The following is a 19,840-nucleotide window of genomic DNA, read 5'->3' on the forward strand; positions in this document are numbered from 1 at the left end:
GTCTAGCCTTGGAACCCAAAACTAATCCTGACTGGCACCCTCCGTTGTGTACTCCACTCAACGCTTCGGGGAGACAACTCCTCTGCTGTGTGGTCAGTGCCTTGAGCCTCCTGGGACCTAACCCTACCCCTAACCAGAACCCTCAACTGAAACCTAACCCTCTCTCCAACCCTACAATTCACCCCTCGAGGGAGATCACGGGTTACAACCCTAAACCTACACTTCAGCCGCACCGTCGCGTGGGCCCTCACTTCAGCCCTCGAGGGAGATCACGAAACTGGAGTCGCTTCAGCTCTGGCGACGTCCGTGGACTAAACCATAACACTAGCTAAGGCTATCTCCCCATGGGGACCCAATACCAAAGTCTGACAACACCACACGCCTGGGTCAAGAAGCGGTGCAGGATCCCTCCACATAGAACCTGGAACACCATGTGGTTTCCAAGGCCCGGCTACAGCTGCCCGAGAGGATTCCTGAGGCCTACCCGACCAGTGGCCCATACACTTGTCTGGCCTTGGAACCCAAAGACTAATCCTGACCGGCACCCTCCCTGGTGCACTCCACTCAGCCCTTAGGGGAGACAACTGCACTGCTGTGGGTTCAGCGCCTGGAGTCTCCTGGGACCTAACCCTAATCCTAACCCTAACCTTAACCCTAACCCTAGTCTTCTGCAGAGGGTCAAGGGTCAGTTCCCAGGTCTGAACCAGGTGGCCTCAGGGATGCGGCTCTGGCCTTGGAGTTGCTGCTGTTGCTGCTACATCGCAGCTGAATGTGGCGTGGCTATTTGTCTCTGACGCTGTGAGAGGGAGAAGTTCCTCTGGCAGCTAGGAGTGAGACATGAGAGGAAAGAGCTGTGTGCCTGTACAGAGCAGCTGCCTGTGGTCAGCAATTCTGGCCTTTTACCGATTGGAGATTCCCATCCAAAGTCCTGGATTCACCCAAAATTGGGCTATTAAGTATATAAACTGGGCCACTTCATTCTACAAGTCTCAACTGTTAAAAAATAAGGCTAACAGAAAAACCGGGGAGCGTGTTTATGTCTCTGACACAGAAGGCGTCCTTGGGCTGGTAGAGAAGCCCTAGGAGCTGTCCAGGTGCTGAAAATGTGTTGAAAGAGGGTTATAGTTTTTTTAGTCACAGCTCCGTATCTCCTGCCCTCTCCCTCTAAATCCAAGTGTTCAGAGTGATAAGGGCATAGATGTGTCACCACTGCTACTAATGAGTGGGGAAAAACTGCCCTCTTATATCAGGGTGGTAACCAACACTAAGAATTATAATAATCTTGTTTTTCAATTAGGATTTTATGTTGTTGCAGCTTAAAAAGGGACTCATTTGGGAAATGAATGGATACTGTTGACTTAGGAAAATTCACTCGAGCAGAATTTTCCTTTTTTGAATATGAAAATTCTCAAAATATACTACAGAGAGTGACATAATGAATACCTACACACAAACACAGACTTTGCAATTATTATAAATTTGCCATGTTTGCTTGACATCTTCTATTGTGAAAGATTGTAGGTTATAGACATCACAAGATTTCACTCCTAATTAATTCAGTATTCACCTATACCAAAGGAGACATGATCTCCTACAAAACCACACTAGCATTTGCGCATAAAAAACTTAAAAAAAAAAATTCCTGCATATCTTCTAATAGTCAGTCAGGAAGGGTTTTTCAAAAGACAATTAACATCAGAAAGTGGGGGAAATAGCGAGCATTGAGAACAGGCCATGAGAAATGATACTTCCATGGCTAAGAATTTAGGAGTTTCAAAGAATCAACAGAAAAATCCCCTTTGTAAAAAGAAAAGAGAAACTACTGTTTTTCCATGAAACTATAAGGATAACCCTACAATTATGTGTGTGAGAGCTTGCCTGTGTCTCTGCCTGGTGTACCAATATGTCCTAACTTTCCTAACCTGTAAGAACCACTGGGCCCAAGAAACTGTATCTCTGCTTTCTCATTGATGCATACCAGCATGCCAAGTGTCTGGGTGGTGGTTACTCAAACAGTAAGCAGACTGTGACTTTTATGCCTTTTGAGGACTCTGGACACAGGTCTGGGCAATATAGCACTCTATTTTCACGGCTGTGGTCCTGGGGTCTTCAGGAAGCACCGAGGCACTCTCCCACTCAGAGCCAGCAACAGGGCCCTCAGCTACATGCTGCTCAACTCCCCCACCTTACAGTTCATCGGCCGTCCCAACACAGCCACCCACATGCTCCAGCAAACCGCATTTGGAGTGGTTTTTATTGTGGCTGTTTCCACTGTTACGGCCCAAACCATCACTGTGGCCTTGGTCTTCAGGGTCACTGCACCAGGGAAGAGAGGGTGGCTCCCTGAGCCCCAGCTCCCTGTGGGCTCCGGCTGGGAACCTCGCCCCGTTCCCTGACACAGACACAGTCCGAGCCTGGGTATGTCCTCCTCCTGTGCAGCAAGGGCTCCGCCATTGTCCTCTACTGTGTCCTGGGATGCCTCGGCTCTGGGCCCGGGGCTCCATCACTGCCCTCTACTGTGTCCTGTGATGCCTCAGCTCCCGCGCCCCGGGGCAGTTTCATGGTGGCTTTCCTGACGCCTCCAGCAAGTTCCTGACATCCAGCACGCTGGCGTTCTGTGGCATCCAGGCCACCCTCCTGCCTGTCTCTCATAGCACCAAGGGCAAGGTCACGGAGGCCAGAGAGATGGTCTCAATCCGGGGCTTCAAGGCTGCATCTGTGCCCCCAGGTGCTACATTATCCCCCTGAGGCCTGGCCAGAACACCCCAAGAGGGGTGTGGCATAAAGACATCTTCTATGGGCAAATAAAACATTAACAGTTAACAGTAAGTCACCCATTTTGCAAATATTTAATGTTTTTTAATGTTTCTTCTCATTTTTGAGAGAGAGAACGAGAGAGAGAGGGGGGCAGGGGCAGAGAGAGAGGGAGACGCAGAATCTGAAGCAGGCTCCAGGCTCCAGGCTCCAAACTGTCAGCACAGAGCCCAACGCAAGGCTCCCAACCCACGAACCCTGAGACCATGACCTGAACCAAAGTCAGACGCTTAACCGACGGAGCCCCCCAGCGCCCCTGCACTTGTTCAGTACAAAAGTCAAACTCACGGGTCACCTGGGTGGCTCAGTTGGTTGAGCGTCCGACTTCGGCTCAGGTCGTGATCTCGCGGTCTGTGAGTTCAAGCCCCGCATGGGGCTCTGTGCTGACAGCTGGGAGCCTGGAGCCTGCTTCGGATTCTGTGTCTCCCTCTCTCTCTGCCCCTCCCACGCTCACGCTCTGTCTGTCTCTCTCTCTCTCTCTGTCAAAAATAAACATTTAAAACATTAAGAAAAAGTCAAACTCACTGCTGACAATGTCACTGAAAAGGTGAGCTCTGGATGCTCTGCATCATTTGAAGGCGCCAGCCTCTTGGACGCACGCAGGATCCGCCACTCGCGGTGCATGCCGCTTCTTGAGCCACTGCTCTGGCCCAGGCCCCAGGTTTGCCTCAACTTCATTTTCTGTTTTCCCCAATTACAAAAGCCTTCCCTACACTAAGATTTTGATCATGTCTCCTTTTTAAAAGCATGCACTTCTCACGGTTAGTCTCCATCTATTTTACGTCTATTTCACTTTGGTGAACGGTGGGGAGTCACCATTCCCGGACCGAGTAGGAGCTGGTTCCGAAGCCCCAGGTGAGTGACCACAGGGGAAGAGTCAGGACAAAGGAGCTGCAGCTTTGTGAGCCCTCCAGGAACACAGTATGTGGGCAGACTCGGAGCCCCAGGAACCCCAGGTATGTCGGTTAAAGGGGGGGACTTCCGAGATGGGAAGATTTAAGGGCAGGGTCCCAGTCAGTTGGAGGGGATCACCAAGCAGAAAGGGGGATAAGGAGCCCAGTGCCAGGCCCATGCCCCATGTGTGACCTTTCAGGCTCCACCATAGGAGGCCTGGGGTACAGCTCTGCAGATTCCGGCCCCTCTGACTATACCTTAGCCATATGTGAATTTCTTCCCAGGAGTTTCCGTTTGGGGACCTCTATTGGGGGAGCAGGATGGGGGAGGGGTGCTTTCAGGAGAGGCCTCCCTATTGTGAGGGGAGAGCCATGAAGACACCTTTCTCCACTGACTCGGCACTTGGGGTTTCCCCAGTCCTAGCCCTCCGCCTGGGCCCAGACACCTGCAGGAGCCTCGTGCTGCTGCACCCGACCCCTGACCCAAGCGCCGTGCCGTGGGGAAAGTGCACCGGGCAGCTGGTGCATTCTCCAGCTTTCCCCTTGCTGATAGGACCAGAGGAAGCCAGTAAAGGCCTGGCTGTTACTTTCATTTGTCTTCTTGACTAGATGGATTCATAGACAATTCTTTCAGTTTCTGGACCCAATTTCAACGTCCAGGAAGTGCCCCTCCTCAAAAAAAAAAAAAAAAAAAAAACCACAAAGCAATTCTTGGACACCACTGGGGTATCCAAGAACTCAGTTCTGACACCTTCTACCTCAAGACAGCATCAGGTTCTACAGGTTAAGGACTCGGTCCCACCCCCCACTTCAGATGCCAGTCACAAGCCCCAGGCTGTTACCTGTGCTTCTAACCCACTGACTAGACTGGAAGGTCCCAATGACCTCCTCCTTAGGGTCTCTATTTGCTGGAGTGGCTCACAGAAATCAGGGAACACTTAGGTTTACCAGTTTATTAAAGGGTGTGATAATTATGAATCGACAGCCAGATGAAGAGATATACAGGGTGAGGCCAGGGAAAGAGTGTACCACTCTCCCCGCATCTCCAAAGGGCAACATTGCCACCAGCCACTTTGACTCCTGAGCTCAGCTGAGCCCCAAGCAAGGAAGTGTCTCCCCCTCTGCTGTACGAACAGTGCTCAGAATGGCCATAAGGAATAGAGGCTATCATCAGTTGTCGAGCAAACACTCTATTTTACTCAAAGTCCACATATACATTACACTTTACAAAAACAGCATCTAGCTGGGTCTCTTGGTCCCCCTCTAATCCAACAAAAGGGAGAAAAGAGGACAAAGTCCCTCTTTTAAACGCTGGGGCTGCCCTGTGCACCCCCAGACCCCTGGTCCAGTGCACAGCAGGCAGGGTTAGTGGAACGCCCACCAGCGGCCAGCACAGGGCACCCGGAGCCCTCACCACCAGGCTAGCGGAGGTCCCTGCCAGGACCATGAACACGCAGATGCACAGAAGGACCCCGCCTCAAGAGGAGGAGACCGGGTACCCATAGTGGTTGCGGTCAGCTTCACCCAGGGTCAGTGTCAGTGACAGGCTGGGCTTCCGTCCCAGCTCCTCCTCCTCCAGGCAGCGCTGTGGGGGCCGGGACTTAAAGAAATCCGAGACGTAGCGAACCTAGGAGACAAGACAAGGGCTGATGGGGGCAGGGGAACGGGAAGGTCGTGGGGGGGTGAGGGATGGGCTCTGAGGGGGAAGAGTGGAGTAGGGAGGGCAAGAGGATCCCCCCACCCAGGGTGGGTCTCCTGACCCAGGAGCTCACCGTGAGGCCGGCCACCAGTGCCCCCTGCAGGAGGCCAACAAGGACATCACTCCAGTGGTGCTTGTGGTCAGACACTCGGGTGTAGCCGACGTAGAGAGCAAAGGCCAGCAGGAAAAACTGCACTGTGGGCCGCAGAAGCCGCGCCCACTTCCAGCAAAGCCGTGCCTGCACGTAGAGCTGGGGGCCGGAGGGCAGCCATCAGCCCAGGAGCCCGCTGGGCTCACCCCACACCCAGGGCGCAGACGGGAGTGGAGGCCAGGAACACAAAGCCAGCAGCCTCCAGTTTCTAAGAACAAACCAGTCACCTCGACCCATCACCACCTCCCCTTCCCCCTTTTGCAGAAGGAGAAACTGAGGCCCAGTCCCACAAGCCAATCCTGGGAAACAGACTTACCGCCAAGAACATCATGCAGTACATCCCAAAGGAGGAGTGTCCAGAATAGAAAGACAGTCTAAGAAAGGAGAGCACAGGTGTCAGGAGGGGCTGCACAGGGAACAGAGCCCAGGGCCCAGGCTCAGAGACCGGGAAGCTCACTGACATCTCTGCCTTCGAAGTCCCCGGGCCCCTGGCCCCCAGCCCCCTGTGTATCCCACAGTCTGGGACCCAGCATAGGGAGGGTTTTATGGGGAAACGTGGCCCCTTTTCATTTCCCTGACCACACAAAGCAAAGTCTCCAACTGGGGCTCACAGTCTTTAACAAGGATACCGTAGGCCACAAACTCAGAACCAGGGCAGACAAACAGATAACACCACAGTTTGGGGATCATTTCCCATCTGTGGTTCTTGATGCAGGAATTAAGCTCAAGGTTTAGCAAAAGGGACACCAGTGGACAAGAGAATGGCAGATTAAGGAACTCCAAAGGTCCAGCCCTCCATAAACATAATGAAATCACACTGGCAGTGGCCACCACCAGGACTAGCAAAACAGACCTCTTTGCACGGATTTGTGATTGTCTGGACCCATCTGGTGGATCTGCAGAGCTACGCCACTCTCCTGTGGCCGACGCAGCTACCTGGGGAATTGCTCTGAAGCCTTTACAGCAAATGTCGGTCACTGCTGCCCAGGGCAATGCATGGCAGCCGAGGCACAGGGACCCACCAGGACGCTCAGGAAAGGAGCCCTTGGCTCTCACCTCTGGCTGACCTTCAGGTGCTGCGCAAACAGGAAGCCTGCCTGAGCTCGGAAGGCAGGCCCCGACACAGCACACACAGCCCATCGGCAAACTCAGAGAGAGGTCTTTCTCCCAGTGCCAGATGTTTAAGGAAATCTCTGTCCAAGTACTAGCTGATCGTGCAGCTAACAGAAAGAACTTCATGGCCACACAGGACAAAGAATACAGAATTTACAAAATTAGTTCAAAAGGTCGCTAACCAACCGACCGACAACTGCAACAAAGAGCAACAATAATCGCTGGGTGGGAGAGCACAAGATATTTCCAGAGTTGCTACATGACAACATTAAAGATGCCCAGTTCTCAACCAAATAGTCACAAAGCATACAGGGGGAAAAGTGTGGCCGATACACAGGGTGAAAAGAAATCTGTTAACAGAAGCTGTCCCCAGGATGCCCAGGTGCTAGACTTACTGGACAAAGACTTTTCTCTGGCCATTTAAAATCTGTTTAAAGAGGGAAACAATGTCTCACTAAACAGAGAATATCAGCAAAGAGACAGAAGTTACCCAAAGGAACCAAACAGAAATTCTGGAGCTGAAAACAGTAAGTAGTATCTGAAATGAAAAATCACTAGCAGGTCTGAATGGGCAGAAAGAACCGTGAGCATGGACACAGGTCAACTGAGACAATTCAACTGGAGGGGCACAGAGTAAGAAGGGAGAAAAAGAGGTAGGCACCAGGGATGCCCACACACACGGGGGAGCCCAAAGAGGGGAGGAGAGACAGACAGGGGCAGAAAGAGTATTTGAAGACATAATGGCTGAACACTGCCCAAGCCGGATCAAAGACACGAATCTACACATCTAAGAAGCTTGAGAACTCGAACGGGAGAAGCTCAGAGACACAGCGTAATCAAACTGCCAAGGACAGTCAAGCAAGAACCGTGCACACGGCAAGAGAAGAGGCCGCTGTGGTACGAGGGTCCTTAGTACGACTAGCAGCCAGTTTCTTGTCAGAAGCCATGGAAGCCAGAGGCAGTGGGGTGATACTTTCAAAATAACCAAGAATTCTAGGTCTGGCAAAATCACCTCCTAAAAATGAAGGAGAAATTCGGACATTCCCAGATAAACACAAACTGAAAGAATTCATTACTCAAACACCCGCCCTATAAGAAATTCCAAAAGGGAGTCTTTCCAGGAGAGATGAAGGGTACTAGACAGTTAGCTCAGGCTCACACAAAGATCTGAGATACACGAGTCAAGGTAGTTACACAATACGACCATCAGTATTCATGTACTTGAGCTCGTAATTCCTGATTTTTTTCTAACAATTTTATGGGATGCCTGCGTGGTTCACTTGGTTAAGCATCTGACTTTGGTTCAGGTCATGATCTCGCAGTGTGTGAGTTCAAGCCCAGTGCTGGGCTCCATGCTGACAGCTGAGAGCCCGGAACCTGCTTCAGAGTCTGTGTCTCCCTCAGTCTCTACCCCTCCTGCCACTTGTGTGCTCTCTCTCTTTCTCTCAAAAATAAATAAATTGGGGCGCCTGGGTGGCTCAGTCGGTTAAGCGTCCGACTTCGGCTCAGGTCATGATATCACGGCTCGTGGGTTCGAGCCCCACATCGGGCTCTGTGCTGACAGCTCAGAGCCTGGAGCCTGTTTCAGATTCTGTGTCTCCCTCTCTCTCTGACCCTCTCTTGTTCATGCTCTGTCTCTCTCTGTCTCAAAAAAATCAGCAAACGTTAAAAAAAATTGTTTTTGAATAAACAAATAAAAATTTAAAAAAATAATTTTTTAACTGCACATACAGATGGGTGTTAGCTAGATTTATTGTGGTGATCATTTCAAGGTAAATACAAATGTTGAACCATGTTGCGCACCTAAAACAAACATCGCATCATATTAATTATGTCAATTATGCCTCATTTTTCTTTTTTTTTTTTTTTTAGTGATTAATTTTTTTTTTCCTGAAATTTATTGACAAATTGGTTTCCATACAACACCCAGTGTTCATCCCAAAAGGTGCCCTCCTCAATACCCATCACCCACCCTCTCCTCCCTCCCACCCCCCATCAACCCTCAGTTTGTTCTCAGTTTTTAACAGTCTCTTATGCTTTGGCTCTCTCCCATTCTAACCTCTTTTTTTTTTTTTTTCCTTCCCCTCCCCCATGGGTTCCTGTTAAGTTTCTCAGGATCCACATAAGAGTGAAACCATATGGTATCTGTCTTTCTCTGTATGGCTTATTTCACTTAGCATCACACTCTCCAGTTCCATCCACGTTGCTACAAAAGGCCATATTCATTTTTTCCCATTGCCACGTAATATTCCATTGTGTATATAAACCACAATTTCTTTATCCATTCATCAGTTGATGGACATTAAGGCTCTTTCCATAATTTGGCTATTGTTGAGAGTGCTGCTATGAACATTGGGGTACAAGTGGCCCTATGCATCAGTGCTCCTGTATCCCTTGGATAAATTCCTAGCAGTGCTATTGCTGGGTCATAGGGTAGGTCTATTTTTAATTTTCTGAGGAACCTCCGCACTGCTTTCCAGAGCGGCTGCACCAATTTGCATTCCCACCAACAGTGCCAGAGGGTTCCCGTTTCTCCACATCCTCTCCAGCATCTACAGTCTCCTGATTTGTTCATTTTGGCCACTCTGTATGCCTCATTTTTCAAAAACCTGAGTAAAACAGTAATTATAAATCTGAGTTGATGAACACACAATGTATAAAATATAATTTGTGAAAATAATCTCATAAGGGGGGCAGAGCTATATAGCCACAAACTTTCTGCACAATCAGTAACTAACGTAAAAGGCAGTAATGAAGAAATTCTAAAGCCAGGAAAAAAGAATATGTAGAAAGCAAATAACAAACACCAGAAGCTCTTTCCTATGGGGGATTACATTAAATATAAATGTATTAACCTCTCCAATTAAAAGGCGGAGGTTGCAAAACAAACTTACAAAGTGACGTAACTTTGCATATGCCGTATACCTTCAGACGCACAAACAGGCTGAAAGTACAAATGTGGGAAAAGCATTCCATTCAGACAGCAACCAAAAGACAGCCAGAGTGGCCACGCTGCTATGGGACAAAACAGACGATGAAAAGAAAAGAAAAAAACCGTTCACAGAGACAAAGGACGTTACACAGTGATCAAGGCACACGTGTCAAGAACACATCACAATCACAAAGAAAACTCACAGAACAAGAACCCCGAAAGAAGTGAGGCAGAAACACACACACCTCACATGTGAGCACAGACACGGGAGAGGCCAGACAAAAGACTGCACGGTGTGTGACCCCACGTGCGTGAAGCGTCAGAAGAGGCACACCCACCCACAGGAAGGGGGTTCGTGAGTGCCGGGGGCCTCGTAACTAATAGACACAGAGCTTCTTTCTTGGGATGATAAAACATATTCTGGAATACGAGAGTGGGGATGGTGGCACGACACTGTGAATGTACTAAGAATCAATGAATTGTACGTATTGAAATAGTTAAATTTGTGATTTTTAGGGATGTGAATTTTCTTTCAAAATTTTAAACAGGAAAATAGATGCCAATTAATTGAGAAGTTTATCAGAGAATGTGAGAGCACAGAGCAGAAGCCGGACAGCGGGGCCTGAGGTCTGGGGGGCTGTTCTGCTCAGGACCCCGCATCCCGGCCCCACCTCACATCCCCACACCTCCCCAACCCAGGCCCACGGGCCCCACCCGGCCTCACCCCACCTTACCCTCCAGGAAGCTCACCCTTCCACATCCAGCGCCTGGGGGTCCTGCTCTAGCCCCGACTCCTCCCCCAGGGGTGGGGACAGCCGTGGCTTAGGGTCCCCAGCATCGCCCCGAGTGAAGGCGGCCGGTCCAGCACCCACCTGGACTCGGTGACGTTGGCGGGGCTTCCCCTGCACACCTTCTCCACCTGCACGTACACGGAGCAGTTGACGCGGCTCCAGTCAGGGTCACACACCGCCAGGAAGTTGGGCCGCAGTCGGCCGATCATGTACTTGGCCAGGTCGGTGAGCGACTGACTCACCGCAGCCCCAAACAGGAACGTCCCCAACACCTTGTAGACGGCCGCCACGTAGTTGTTGAAGTCGGAGCGGGAATAGAGGCGGTCTGTGTATACCAGGTAGGCCTCCCCGGCAGAGACCTGCACAGGGAGCCGCTGAGGGCACTCATGGCTGGGCTGGGGAGGCAACTGTGAGGGTCTCCACCAAGCCCTGGCTCGCTGGGCCTCGGACTCCCCACAGAAAGGGCTTCGGGGTGCCTGGCCTCCCTGAGTCTACTGGGATTCTGGGAACTCCAAAGGGGGGGCCCCCTTCCCCACATACCATTCAGGGCAAAACTTGGCCCCACCCCCAGCACCCAACCTACCACCCTCCAACCTCTCCTGCCTTACGAGGATGATGGTGGCTGTGATGGTGACCCCAGCCATGAGCCCGTGGGTGATGGTGTCTGGACGGTAGGGGTACCGGATGGAGTCATCTCCACAGTAGAACCCTCGCTTATATGGTGCGTTCACAAGCGTCAGGATGGCAAAAGGCAGAGAGGCTGGGGGCAGGGGAGAGAAGCCAGTGGCCACACGGTTCTCCCCATGCTGTGTGGTCCCACCAGCCAAGCCCAGGGGCCACAGATGCCAGCCTTTGTCGGGCACTTGGCCACCTGCCTCGGCCTTCCCGCCCTGGTTTCCTCACCTCCGCGTCAACCTGACGGCGAGAAGGAGCTTTCCCCATGGCGAATGGGAGTCTGCTCCCTCATTAAAACCCCCTCATGGTTCCCCATCGTCCTCAGATAAACACCAAAATCCTCCCCGGGCCCATTGTACAGCCCCCACCCCACCTCCCCCCTCACTCACTCCCATCCAGCCTCCTTTCTCCTCCCTGAGCAAACTCCATAAGCATGCAACCGAGCTCCGTCCCCGAGCTACCTTCCCATGCAACCAAGCTAACCCTAACCCTAACCCTGAGCTCCGTCCACCCTTCCTGACTGCCCACACTGGCGCCCCTTTCACAGAACAGAATTTCTGTTCTCCACGTCTCTGGGCCTGGATGCACTTCTGCAACATAGTGTGATACTTGATTGTCAGCCCCACCCAAAGGGCTTGACGGACACCTGAGGGGGGCCCACCATGTGCAAGGCTGTCCCCGGAGCCTGCCCAGGGCTGGGCCTAGGCAGGTGTTTTAATAAGCATCTTTTAAAAGAAGAGAGGCCCTCCCTGCCCCTCACTGTAAGGCAGGCCAGAGAGACCAGGAACGCACCACAGAAAGGGCCAGAGCTGAGACACCTGCATTCCTGCCTTTAACCCTGAGCCGGCCAAGGGCCTCGACGCCTCAGTCCAAAGACATATTCAGGAGCCACAAGTTCTGGCAGAATAATGAAAGGCATTGCTGTAGTACTGGGGTCCCAGGACCCCGCTGAGCCAAGGGTGACAAACGAAGGCAGGGTGCCCTTTGCCCCCCAGCAGGGCAGGTGACAAGTGTAAAAGGGTGTGACTCTTCTTTGGCATGAATACCGCAGGAGGCAGGGCCAACTCCTCCTCCTAAGACACCGAATTTAGTGCTGAGTCAAGGGAAACACAGAGGTCTGCCCATGGAGCCGAGTGTTAGGGATAAAGAATCATGGGTCGGCGTGACTGGAATCGGGGAGGCCACACGGAAAAGAAGGTGGATCAAGGGAGCTGAGGAAGTTCAGGGCAGATCTGGGGAAGAGCTCCAGGCGGAGGGAAAGGCAGTCCCAGAGAACAGCAAAGGACCCTGCCTGCACGGCTGGAACACTGGGACTGGAGGGTATTGTAAGAACGGGAATCTCGCTGTGAGTGAGGTGGGAGACAGCAGAGAGCTTGGAGCAAAGGAGCAGAGCATGCGTTCAACGGGTTCCCTCAGGCTGCTGTGAGGTAGGGCAAGGGTAGAGGCAGAGAAGCCAGGCAGGAGACCCCCAAAGTTGGGGGGGAGCGGGGAGGCGGGGCCTAGAATATGCTGAGCCACCAAGTCAAGCCCCATCCCTGCAACCCAACCAGGGCAGGGGCTGGTGCAAGGGGCCTCGGCCGCAAGGTTAGCCTCCGCCTCCTGTCCCCCAGCCCCTTCCACTGGAGGCTCATCACCCTCAGCTGGAAGCAGAGCTGTGGATTCAGGAAGCAGAGCTCAAAGCACTGAACTGGGGGGCCTTTCCCTGCCTGGGAAACTCTGGTTCACACCCTCATGGCAGACACTTCCAGAACCTCCCTGCCTTTACATCATCCCCGCCCCCCATTTTTTCATCAGGGTCCTTGTCACCCAATGAAACCCAACTTCTTATATCGTGAAGCTTCAAGAATGGTAGCGGGGTCTGCCTGGGCCTCGAGCGCCTGGCACAAAGAAGCAACACTTGCCTGCAGCAGGTGCCTGAACCTCTCTGGGCTGAAACAGCACCTCCCTTAGACTGTTCCGTGGAAAAGACTTAATTATTTGCACGTCACTTAGCGCCTGGGATACATAAGTGCCACACGGATGTTTAAATGTAAATAACAGGTGCTCAATAAATGATGGCTAGGGCTAGCGGATGGCTAGTCCCCCCTGTGGACCTCTTCCCGTTACCACCTGGCCCACTCCAAAGAGCTTAGGGTTAGGGTGAGGGTTGGGGCTGGCGCGCGATCCTTCAGGGCATTACCCCTCCGCCCTTCAGCGACCTCCGTCCCGGCGGAGGTGCAGGAACCCCACAAGGAGGGGGTGGGGGCTGCGACTTAGGCCCGAGGGGGCCCCTCCCCGCGCCGGGGGGGGGGGTAGAATTCCGGGGCCATTGTCCGCACCGCCCCGGAGCAAACACTCAGCCTTTGTTCCCGGGGCCCTGGGGGAGGGGCGGGGAGGGGGGCGGCCTCGGGCCACCCCCTCCCCCAGCCTGGCCCTCAAACCCGCCCGACAGGTTTGGTCTGCGCCGCCGGAGGCGACGGGTCCACCCGTAGCCCGGGGCCCAGCCTTTCTCTCCACCTGTGCACCCCCTCCCCACACACAACCCGCCTGGGAAGGGGGTTCGAATCCCACCGAGCGGCTGAGTGTGCCCCTGGGGAACGCCGATCCCGGGAGTGGGGGTGGAGGTCCTCCCGGCGGTGCCCCGCCCCCGGCCGCGCCCCCGGCCGCCCAGAACCTGGACCGCCGCCCGCGTGAGTCACCGCCCCGGCCGGGGGACGCAAACCCTCCGCGACCCGGGACGGCCGAGGGGGTGGGGGGGCACGCAGAACGATGTGGGCGCCGAGGTCACCCCAGAGCTCCCCCGCCTGCGGCCCCCACCCCACCCCACCCCACCCCCGCTACAAACCAGCCCTCGGGGCGCCTGGGCGCGCACCGCCGGGGAAGGGGTCCGCCCCGCCACGCGCGGGGCCCCGCGGCTCTTACCGACCAGCACGCACAGCACGTCGAGCAGCACGAAGACCCACCTCCGTTCCATGCCGCCCCCGCCCCGGGCCGCGCCCGCGCCCCCCGACGCCGGTCCCAGCGCGTCCCGTCGCGCCCCGACCTGGCAGCGGGGTCACATGGGCGCCGAGCTGGGCCCAGCAGGGGCGGGGCGGGGCGGGGCGGGGCGTGCAGGGGAGGGCAGCGGAGGGCAGGGGAGCGGCGGGAGGGCGGGGCGGGGCGGGGGCAGAGTCCGGCCGCGGCGGGCAGGGAGGGGCGGGCTGGAGAGTTCCTGCGCGTGGGGGCGGGAGACCCCAGCCCGGGTCTGGAGGGCGGGGAGGGGTCGTCCGCGCCCTGGCCGGGAGGCTGAGGGACCGAGGCCCAGAGTCACCCTCCGACTGGGCCGGCTGAGTCGGGGAAGGGCCGGGTGGCGAGAAGGAAGGAAGGAACCAGCGAACCAGCGAGGGAGGGAGGGAGCGGGCGAGGGGCCAGGCCCCTCTCCGAGCATCGGTTTCACTGGGGGGGCGGCGCTCGCGCTGCGCACATCTTAGTACGTCTGAGTCAGGAAGTGCCTAAAAAGTATGAAAACCGATGGGGTGTCATGGCTTAATCGCGGGGTTTTTTTTCTCTCCTCCTAATGCTGGAAGCCCTGGCATTCCGGTGATGCGTGGCGTTTCAGGTCAGGCCCCTCAGCACCCACTGCGGAGGCTGTTGGCGCTGTCCCCACTTTACAGAGGAGGAAACGGAGGTGGCAGGAGGTAGACGTAGGAACTCGCTCACAAGCTGGTTAGGTTCTGTGCCCCGTGCCCCCACTAGGTCCCAGGGAGCCCTGAGCTGGGAGGCGCCCAGGAGTCAAGAGCATCTAAGCTAGGGAAACTGAGGTCCAAGGGGCCATCACTAGATCCTTTGGGCTGAAACCATCTGAGAAGCCTTGGTGAGAGCCCTGCTTTGACATGGCAGGAAACATGACACAAACACGAGGTTCTGTCACTCAGGGTCACACAGCGTAAAGGGGGAGGTGGGGGAGAGTCGAACCCAGGGGGCCTGGCCCCAGGGTCTGCTCCCTTGACTTCTCAAACACATTCACCCTCCAAGCCCCTCCAACAACCCTAAAACAGGATGTTTCCCAACTCTTTAAAAAAAAATTTTAACATTTATGCATTTTTGAGAGACAGAGCATTAGCGAGGGAGTCTCAACCCTTTTTAGAGATGAAGGGAGCCAGACCCAAAGAAAGACAGGGAGCCCCTGATCCAAAGGCGGCTGGGGCTTAAACTCAGAGTCCCACTGACCCTGCTCCCTGGGAGGGTGACCAGGCACAGGCACTTACAGGGTGCGGGGGACCCAGGAGGGAGCCGGGGACCTTGGGGAAGAGGGGCAGTGTGCAGCAGACCTGGAGCTCCTTTGCTATTAGGGTTGGGGGCGGGTGTCTGAGCGCCAGCTCCTCTGCGCCCTGGGACAACTTCCCTCTTCTGAGGGGCCGGCAGAGACACTCCCCCACACACTCACTCAAAATAACTCAGCCCACTCCCAGGACCTGGCAAAGGCTAGCATGGAAACTTCTGGACCCGGATTTTCCGTCTGTGGTGAGCCGGAAAGATAGTGTGATAGGCATGTCCCCAGTATGGCTTCCCCTCTTTCCAACCGCATTCGTTGTTGGGGGCGGGAGTGATGGGCACATCCTAAAAAAAAAAAAAAATCCAGCTTCCTCCCTCGCCCCTAGACTTCTTCCGGTGGTGGGGGTGGGGTGGGGTGGGGAGATCATATTTACTTGCCCAGAGGGATTTTCCAGTGTCTGGGCCGGGGTGGGGCTGTCCCAAGGGTCCTGTTTCAGGCTCGGCTGGATCCAGCGCTCTGGATCCAGCGCTCCTCGAGCAGGTGCGCCCCCCCCCCCCACCCAGGTAGGCTCCGGCCCTGCTCACTGGCTTTTCCTGCTGCCACTGGGGGGGGGGGGGGGGGGGGCGCCCCGGGGTAAGGCAGGTCCTGGGCTCCAGCTCCCGTCTTTCATTTGTTCACTCATTCAGGCAATGCCTAATGAATCACGGTTTTTGTGCAAATTACCTGACTTACATGCGATCAGCATCCGCGATGCCCAGCAAAATGTTCCATAAATGCTAGCTAGCCTCCTCATTGCTGTATTTAACTCACTTTAACCTCAGGGTGACTGCCCAGACATGTTCAGTTAAGGTAGACGAAGGGCAATGCTATACCAGAGTCCAGGAAATGCGGGGTTCTTACTGAGCGCCTACTACTCGCTGGGGGGAGCGTGCCAATGGGAGCGTGGTCCTGGGGGTGACCTGGGCAGGGGCTGCGAGTGGGACCCAAGCAGTCTCTAGGGGAGGCTCCTGCGGGCAGAGGCCAGGGGTAGGAAGAAGTAGGCCTGTTCTCTGATGAGCCATCAGCCCTCCCCGCTGACCTCAATCCCACCCTGTCCTTAAAACACCTGGATAGGGTCAGGATTAAAATCTAATGTGGGCAGTAAGGATTAGGATTAAGGTTAGGAATGGGGTCTGCTAGCTGGGTTCCTTCACACTTCAAGGAGGCTTTGCACTTGGAATCCGTCTTACATCCTTCTCGGAGAGAATCCGAGGCTAGTGAGGCCTGCTCTGGGGACAGAACCTGGGCTGGGAGCCAGCCCTGGAAGGCTTCTCCCCACCTGCAGGTGCCAGGGACTTGCCTATGTCCCCTAGAGACCACACCAACCCCTTGGTCCCTTATGGTCTACCAAGGAGTGGCGGTCAGTTTTCATCAACCTCATGGGCTCCAGGTGATGAAGTTGAGGGTGCGATGCCCGGGGGGGTGGGCAGAAAGGTGCCGCCCACACACTGGGTGCCACCTGAGTGCCGCCATCACTCCCAGGTCTTTCTACACTTCTCTCAGAGGCTCAGGCCGTACTGGGAGTTCTTCCAGAACTGGGGCTTACCCCCTGCTAAGGGTCCCAGAGCCGTACACCTGGGGAGCTGGGACAGGCCGGTCCGCGAGCATGTCTGCCCACCTAAGCCCTGAGGTGGCACTGAAGTACTTCACCAGGAACACCTGACTCACCAGGAACCACCCCGGAGGGTTAATCAAACAGCAGTGGGGAGGCAGGTACTTGGAGTCCCCTTCAAGTTAGAATCCAGCAGCAGTGAATTCTGAACCCCAGGTTAGGCTGCCACCTCAGGCAGACCACCCTGACTGCACAGTCACCCCCCCCCGCCCCGCCCAGACACACACGCACCTCCGTGTCCAGCAGCCCCTTGAGCTCTGGCACTATCTGTGTCTGTGTACCATCCTCTCCTCCCCAGCCCTGAGCACCAGGGGCAGGGGCCGGCACACAGCAGGCCCCCAATCAATGCTTACCCAATTACGAATGACGGAGGGCCCACAGCCTGGGGTTATCAGGGTGACTCCCACTCCAGGGCCCTTCAGCCTTAGCACCCCTCCGGACTGAGCTGCCGCTCCTGCCCCCACGTGCTCCCTGCTGCTGTCACCCCTCCACCCAGACCGACCGCCAGACCCTGCCTGGGAGGCCGCTTCTTCTGCCTCCGAGGGTGAGCAGCTGACACAGGCCTGGCCGGTCACTAGTTCAGTTACAAGACACTAGAGGACATACTATTCAAGGGCTTCTGCTGGCGCTACTGGGGGAGGGAGCACAGACACAAGGCCCGGTTCCCTGCAGTTTCTGGTGCCACCGCAGGCACCAGGGAGGAAAGCGCACCTAAGGATGAGCATCCAGGAAGCAGAACACCGCACCGGCGATGCCCGGCCTGAGCGCTGCCCACACAGCTGGACCGTCCCAAGAGCACAACTTCCAGCCCTGAGAGGTGCTACCGTCTCAAAGCTGAGGAAGGCAGGAGGAGGACAGCTGCCACCACAAACAGGGCATGCTGGGCAGTGCCACGGTCACAGGGAAGACTGGCAGGGGCCTCTGTATGTCCAGATCAACACTAGGAATAGGACTCATTTACAAACAACAGGCAGGGCTGGAGAAAGGGGGACCCCCAACCCAGAGGAAAGTGCATCCAGAAACGACCCAGAGGCTGAAACAGCAAAGATCCCAGGCGACTATCATAAAAAAGTTAAAGTTTCGACAGGAGAAGGTAGAAAATGGGGAATTTCAGTAGAGAAATGGAAAAACCCAAGTACACATACCGGAACCAAAACATACGAGGTGTGAGCGAGACAACGCTGGGGGACGGGCCACACGCAGTGCGCGTAGCAGCTGGGGGTCCGCAGGACGGAAGGAGACATGTGCGGAGGCCTGCGGGGCAGGGAGCACCCAGCGGTCTCGTGTGTGGCCGGACACTCGGGGGCAGCAGAGATGTCAGGAGAGACAATGGCCAAGACGTCCCCAAACTTAGGAAAGGCACTAACCAGCGTGCCCAAACAGCTCCGCACAAAAGCCACACCTCCGTGCACCCCAATCAGACTGGGGGCGCCACATTCGAAACAAAAATCACCGTCAGAGGAAAGAGACAGGCTCTACCTGGGGAAACCCTGGAGTTTTTCATCTGAAGCAACAGAAACCAGGGGTAAATGGACCATATTTAAAATGCTGAAAGAAGGGGCGCCTGGGTGGCGCAGTCGGTTAAGCGTCCGACTTCAGCCAGGTCACGATCTCGCGGTCTGTGAGTTCGAGCCCCGCGTCGGGCTCTGGGCTGATGGCTCAGAGCCTGGAGCCTGTTTCTGATTCTGTGTCTCCCTCTCTCTCTGCTCCTCCCCCGTTCATACTCTGTCTCTCTCTGTCCCAAAAATAAATAAACGTTGAAAAAAAAAAAAAAGCTGAAAGAAAATAAATCAACCCAGAATCCTGTATCCAGCAAAAATAAAACACAGCTAGGAAGTACTTCAAACACGGAGAAATCAGGGCCTGGTCAGGCCAGCAAAGCTGCCACCCACAGACACTGAGCGCAGCGCCTCACAGTGACAGACAAGGAGCCCGCCCGGAAACCCAGAGTCCAGTGAGGAGTGAGCACAGGGACAGACACCCACCTTCAAAGGCCACGCAGAACAACGAGCTCCCACCACACCCGTCTCCAAACCCGGAATGCAGACACCGAGGGCTGGGGACGGTGTGGCACAGCTGGGGATTTCTCACACAACTGGACACGCTCTTGCCATCTGATTTACCCAAACGAGTTGAAAACGTGTGCTTGAAAACAAACGTGCACACGGATTTTGCAGCGGCTGCCTCCAGAAGTGCCCAAACTGGATGCGACCAAGACAGCCTTCAGCAGGAGGCGATGCCAGACGTGGTCCACGCAGAGGCTGGAATACTACTCAGCACTAACAGAAACGAGCCATCAAACCACAGACTTGGAGGCGCCTTCAATGCACAGAGGGAAGGAGGCCGGGAAGGCCCCACTGCACACACACACCAAGGGACACCCTCATCAAGCTGCTCAGAACCGGCAAGAAAGTCCAGTTTTAGGTTTCAGTACAATCACACACTTATCTGTGAAGCCTTCACTAATCTCCCCAGAAAAGCCAAACATTTTAGGGTCCGCTGCACCAGGATTAGAGAGCCGTGTCAGAATGCTGCAATTACAGGTGTATCTGCAGGTGTCTTCCCTTGTGTAGACAGAAGCGCCCTGAGATGAGAAACATCTTACTCATTTCTTTACCCAAAATATAATTTAGCGCTGACCATACAGGAATGACCAAAAGAACAAACAGGTGAGTGACACCCCAGGGCCTGGGCGGCTCAGTTGGTTGGGCGTCCGACTCCGGCTCAGGTCACGATCTCACGGTTCGTGGGTTTGGGCTCTGTGCCGGGCTCTGTGCTGACAGCTCGGAGCCTGGAGCCTGCTTCGGATTCTGTGTCTCCCTCTCTCTCTCTCTCTCTGCCCCTCCCTGGCTCTCACTGTCTCTCTCTCAAAAATAAACAAACATTA

The 19,840-nt window shown here is 54.9% G+C and overlaps 1 protein-coding gene across 5 annotated transcripts; it reads right to left on the reverse strand.

Annotated features, from left to right (window-relative positions):
* Positions 1-4,645: 4,645 nt before the first annotated feature.
* Positions 4,646-14,125, reverse strand: PLPP2 (phospholipid phosphatase 2). Of its 5 annotated transcripts, none has more exons than XM_043585938.1 (6): positions 13,970-14,125; positions 11,002-11,153; positions 10,475-10,788; positions 5,874-5,931; positions 5,480-5,656; positions 4,646-5,334 (listed from the first exon to the last, which is right to left on the reverse strand). In XM_043585938.1, the coding sequence occupies exons 1-6, from the start codon at positions 14,019-14,021 to the stop codon at positions 5,185-5,187; spliced, it is 903 nt and encodes a 300-aa protein (XP_043441873.1). In that variant the 5' UTR covers positions 14,022-14,125; the 3' UTR covers positions 4,646-5,184. The 5 variants fall into 5 exon arrangements, with proteins under 5 accessions (XP_043441873.1, XP_043441875.1, XP_043441874.1 ...); XM_043585940.1 differs by having other exon boundaries at positions 10,475-10,665; positions 13,970-14,124; XM_043585939.1 differs by having other exon boundaries at positions 10,475-10,752; positions 13,970-14,121.
* Between the last annotated feature and the right edge of the window lie 5,715 nt (positions 14,126-19,840).

Source organism: Prionailurus bengalensis, chromosome A2, assembly GCF_016509475.1.
Source record: "Prionailurus bengalensis isolate Pbe53 chromosome A2, Fcat_Pben_1.1_paternal_pri, whole genome shotgun sequence".
NCBI lineage: Eukaryota > Metazoa > Chordata > Mammalia > Carnivora > Felidae > Prionailurus > Prionailurus bengalensis.

What these genes read in the sequence shown, in the direction of transcription:
- PLPP2 (XM_043585938.1), bottom strand. Translation starts at nt 14,021, where the DNA reads ATGGAACGGAGGTGGGTCTTCGTGCTGCTCGACGTGCTGTGCGTGCTG. An exon ending in ACTGCATGATGTTCTTGGCG is followed by an intron (nt 5,657 to 5,873) that starts GTAAGTCTGTTT and finishes TCCGGCCCCCAG; the next exon opens with CTCTACGTGCAGGCACGGCT. An exon ending in CACTGGTGGCCGGCCTCACG is followed by an intron (nt 5,335 to 5,479) that starts GTGAGCTCCTGG and finishes CTTGTCTCCTAG; the next exon opens with GTTCGCTACGTCTCGGATTT.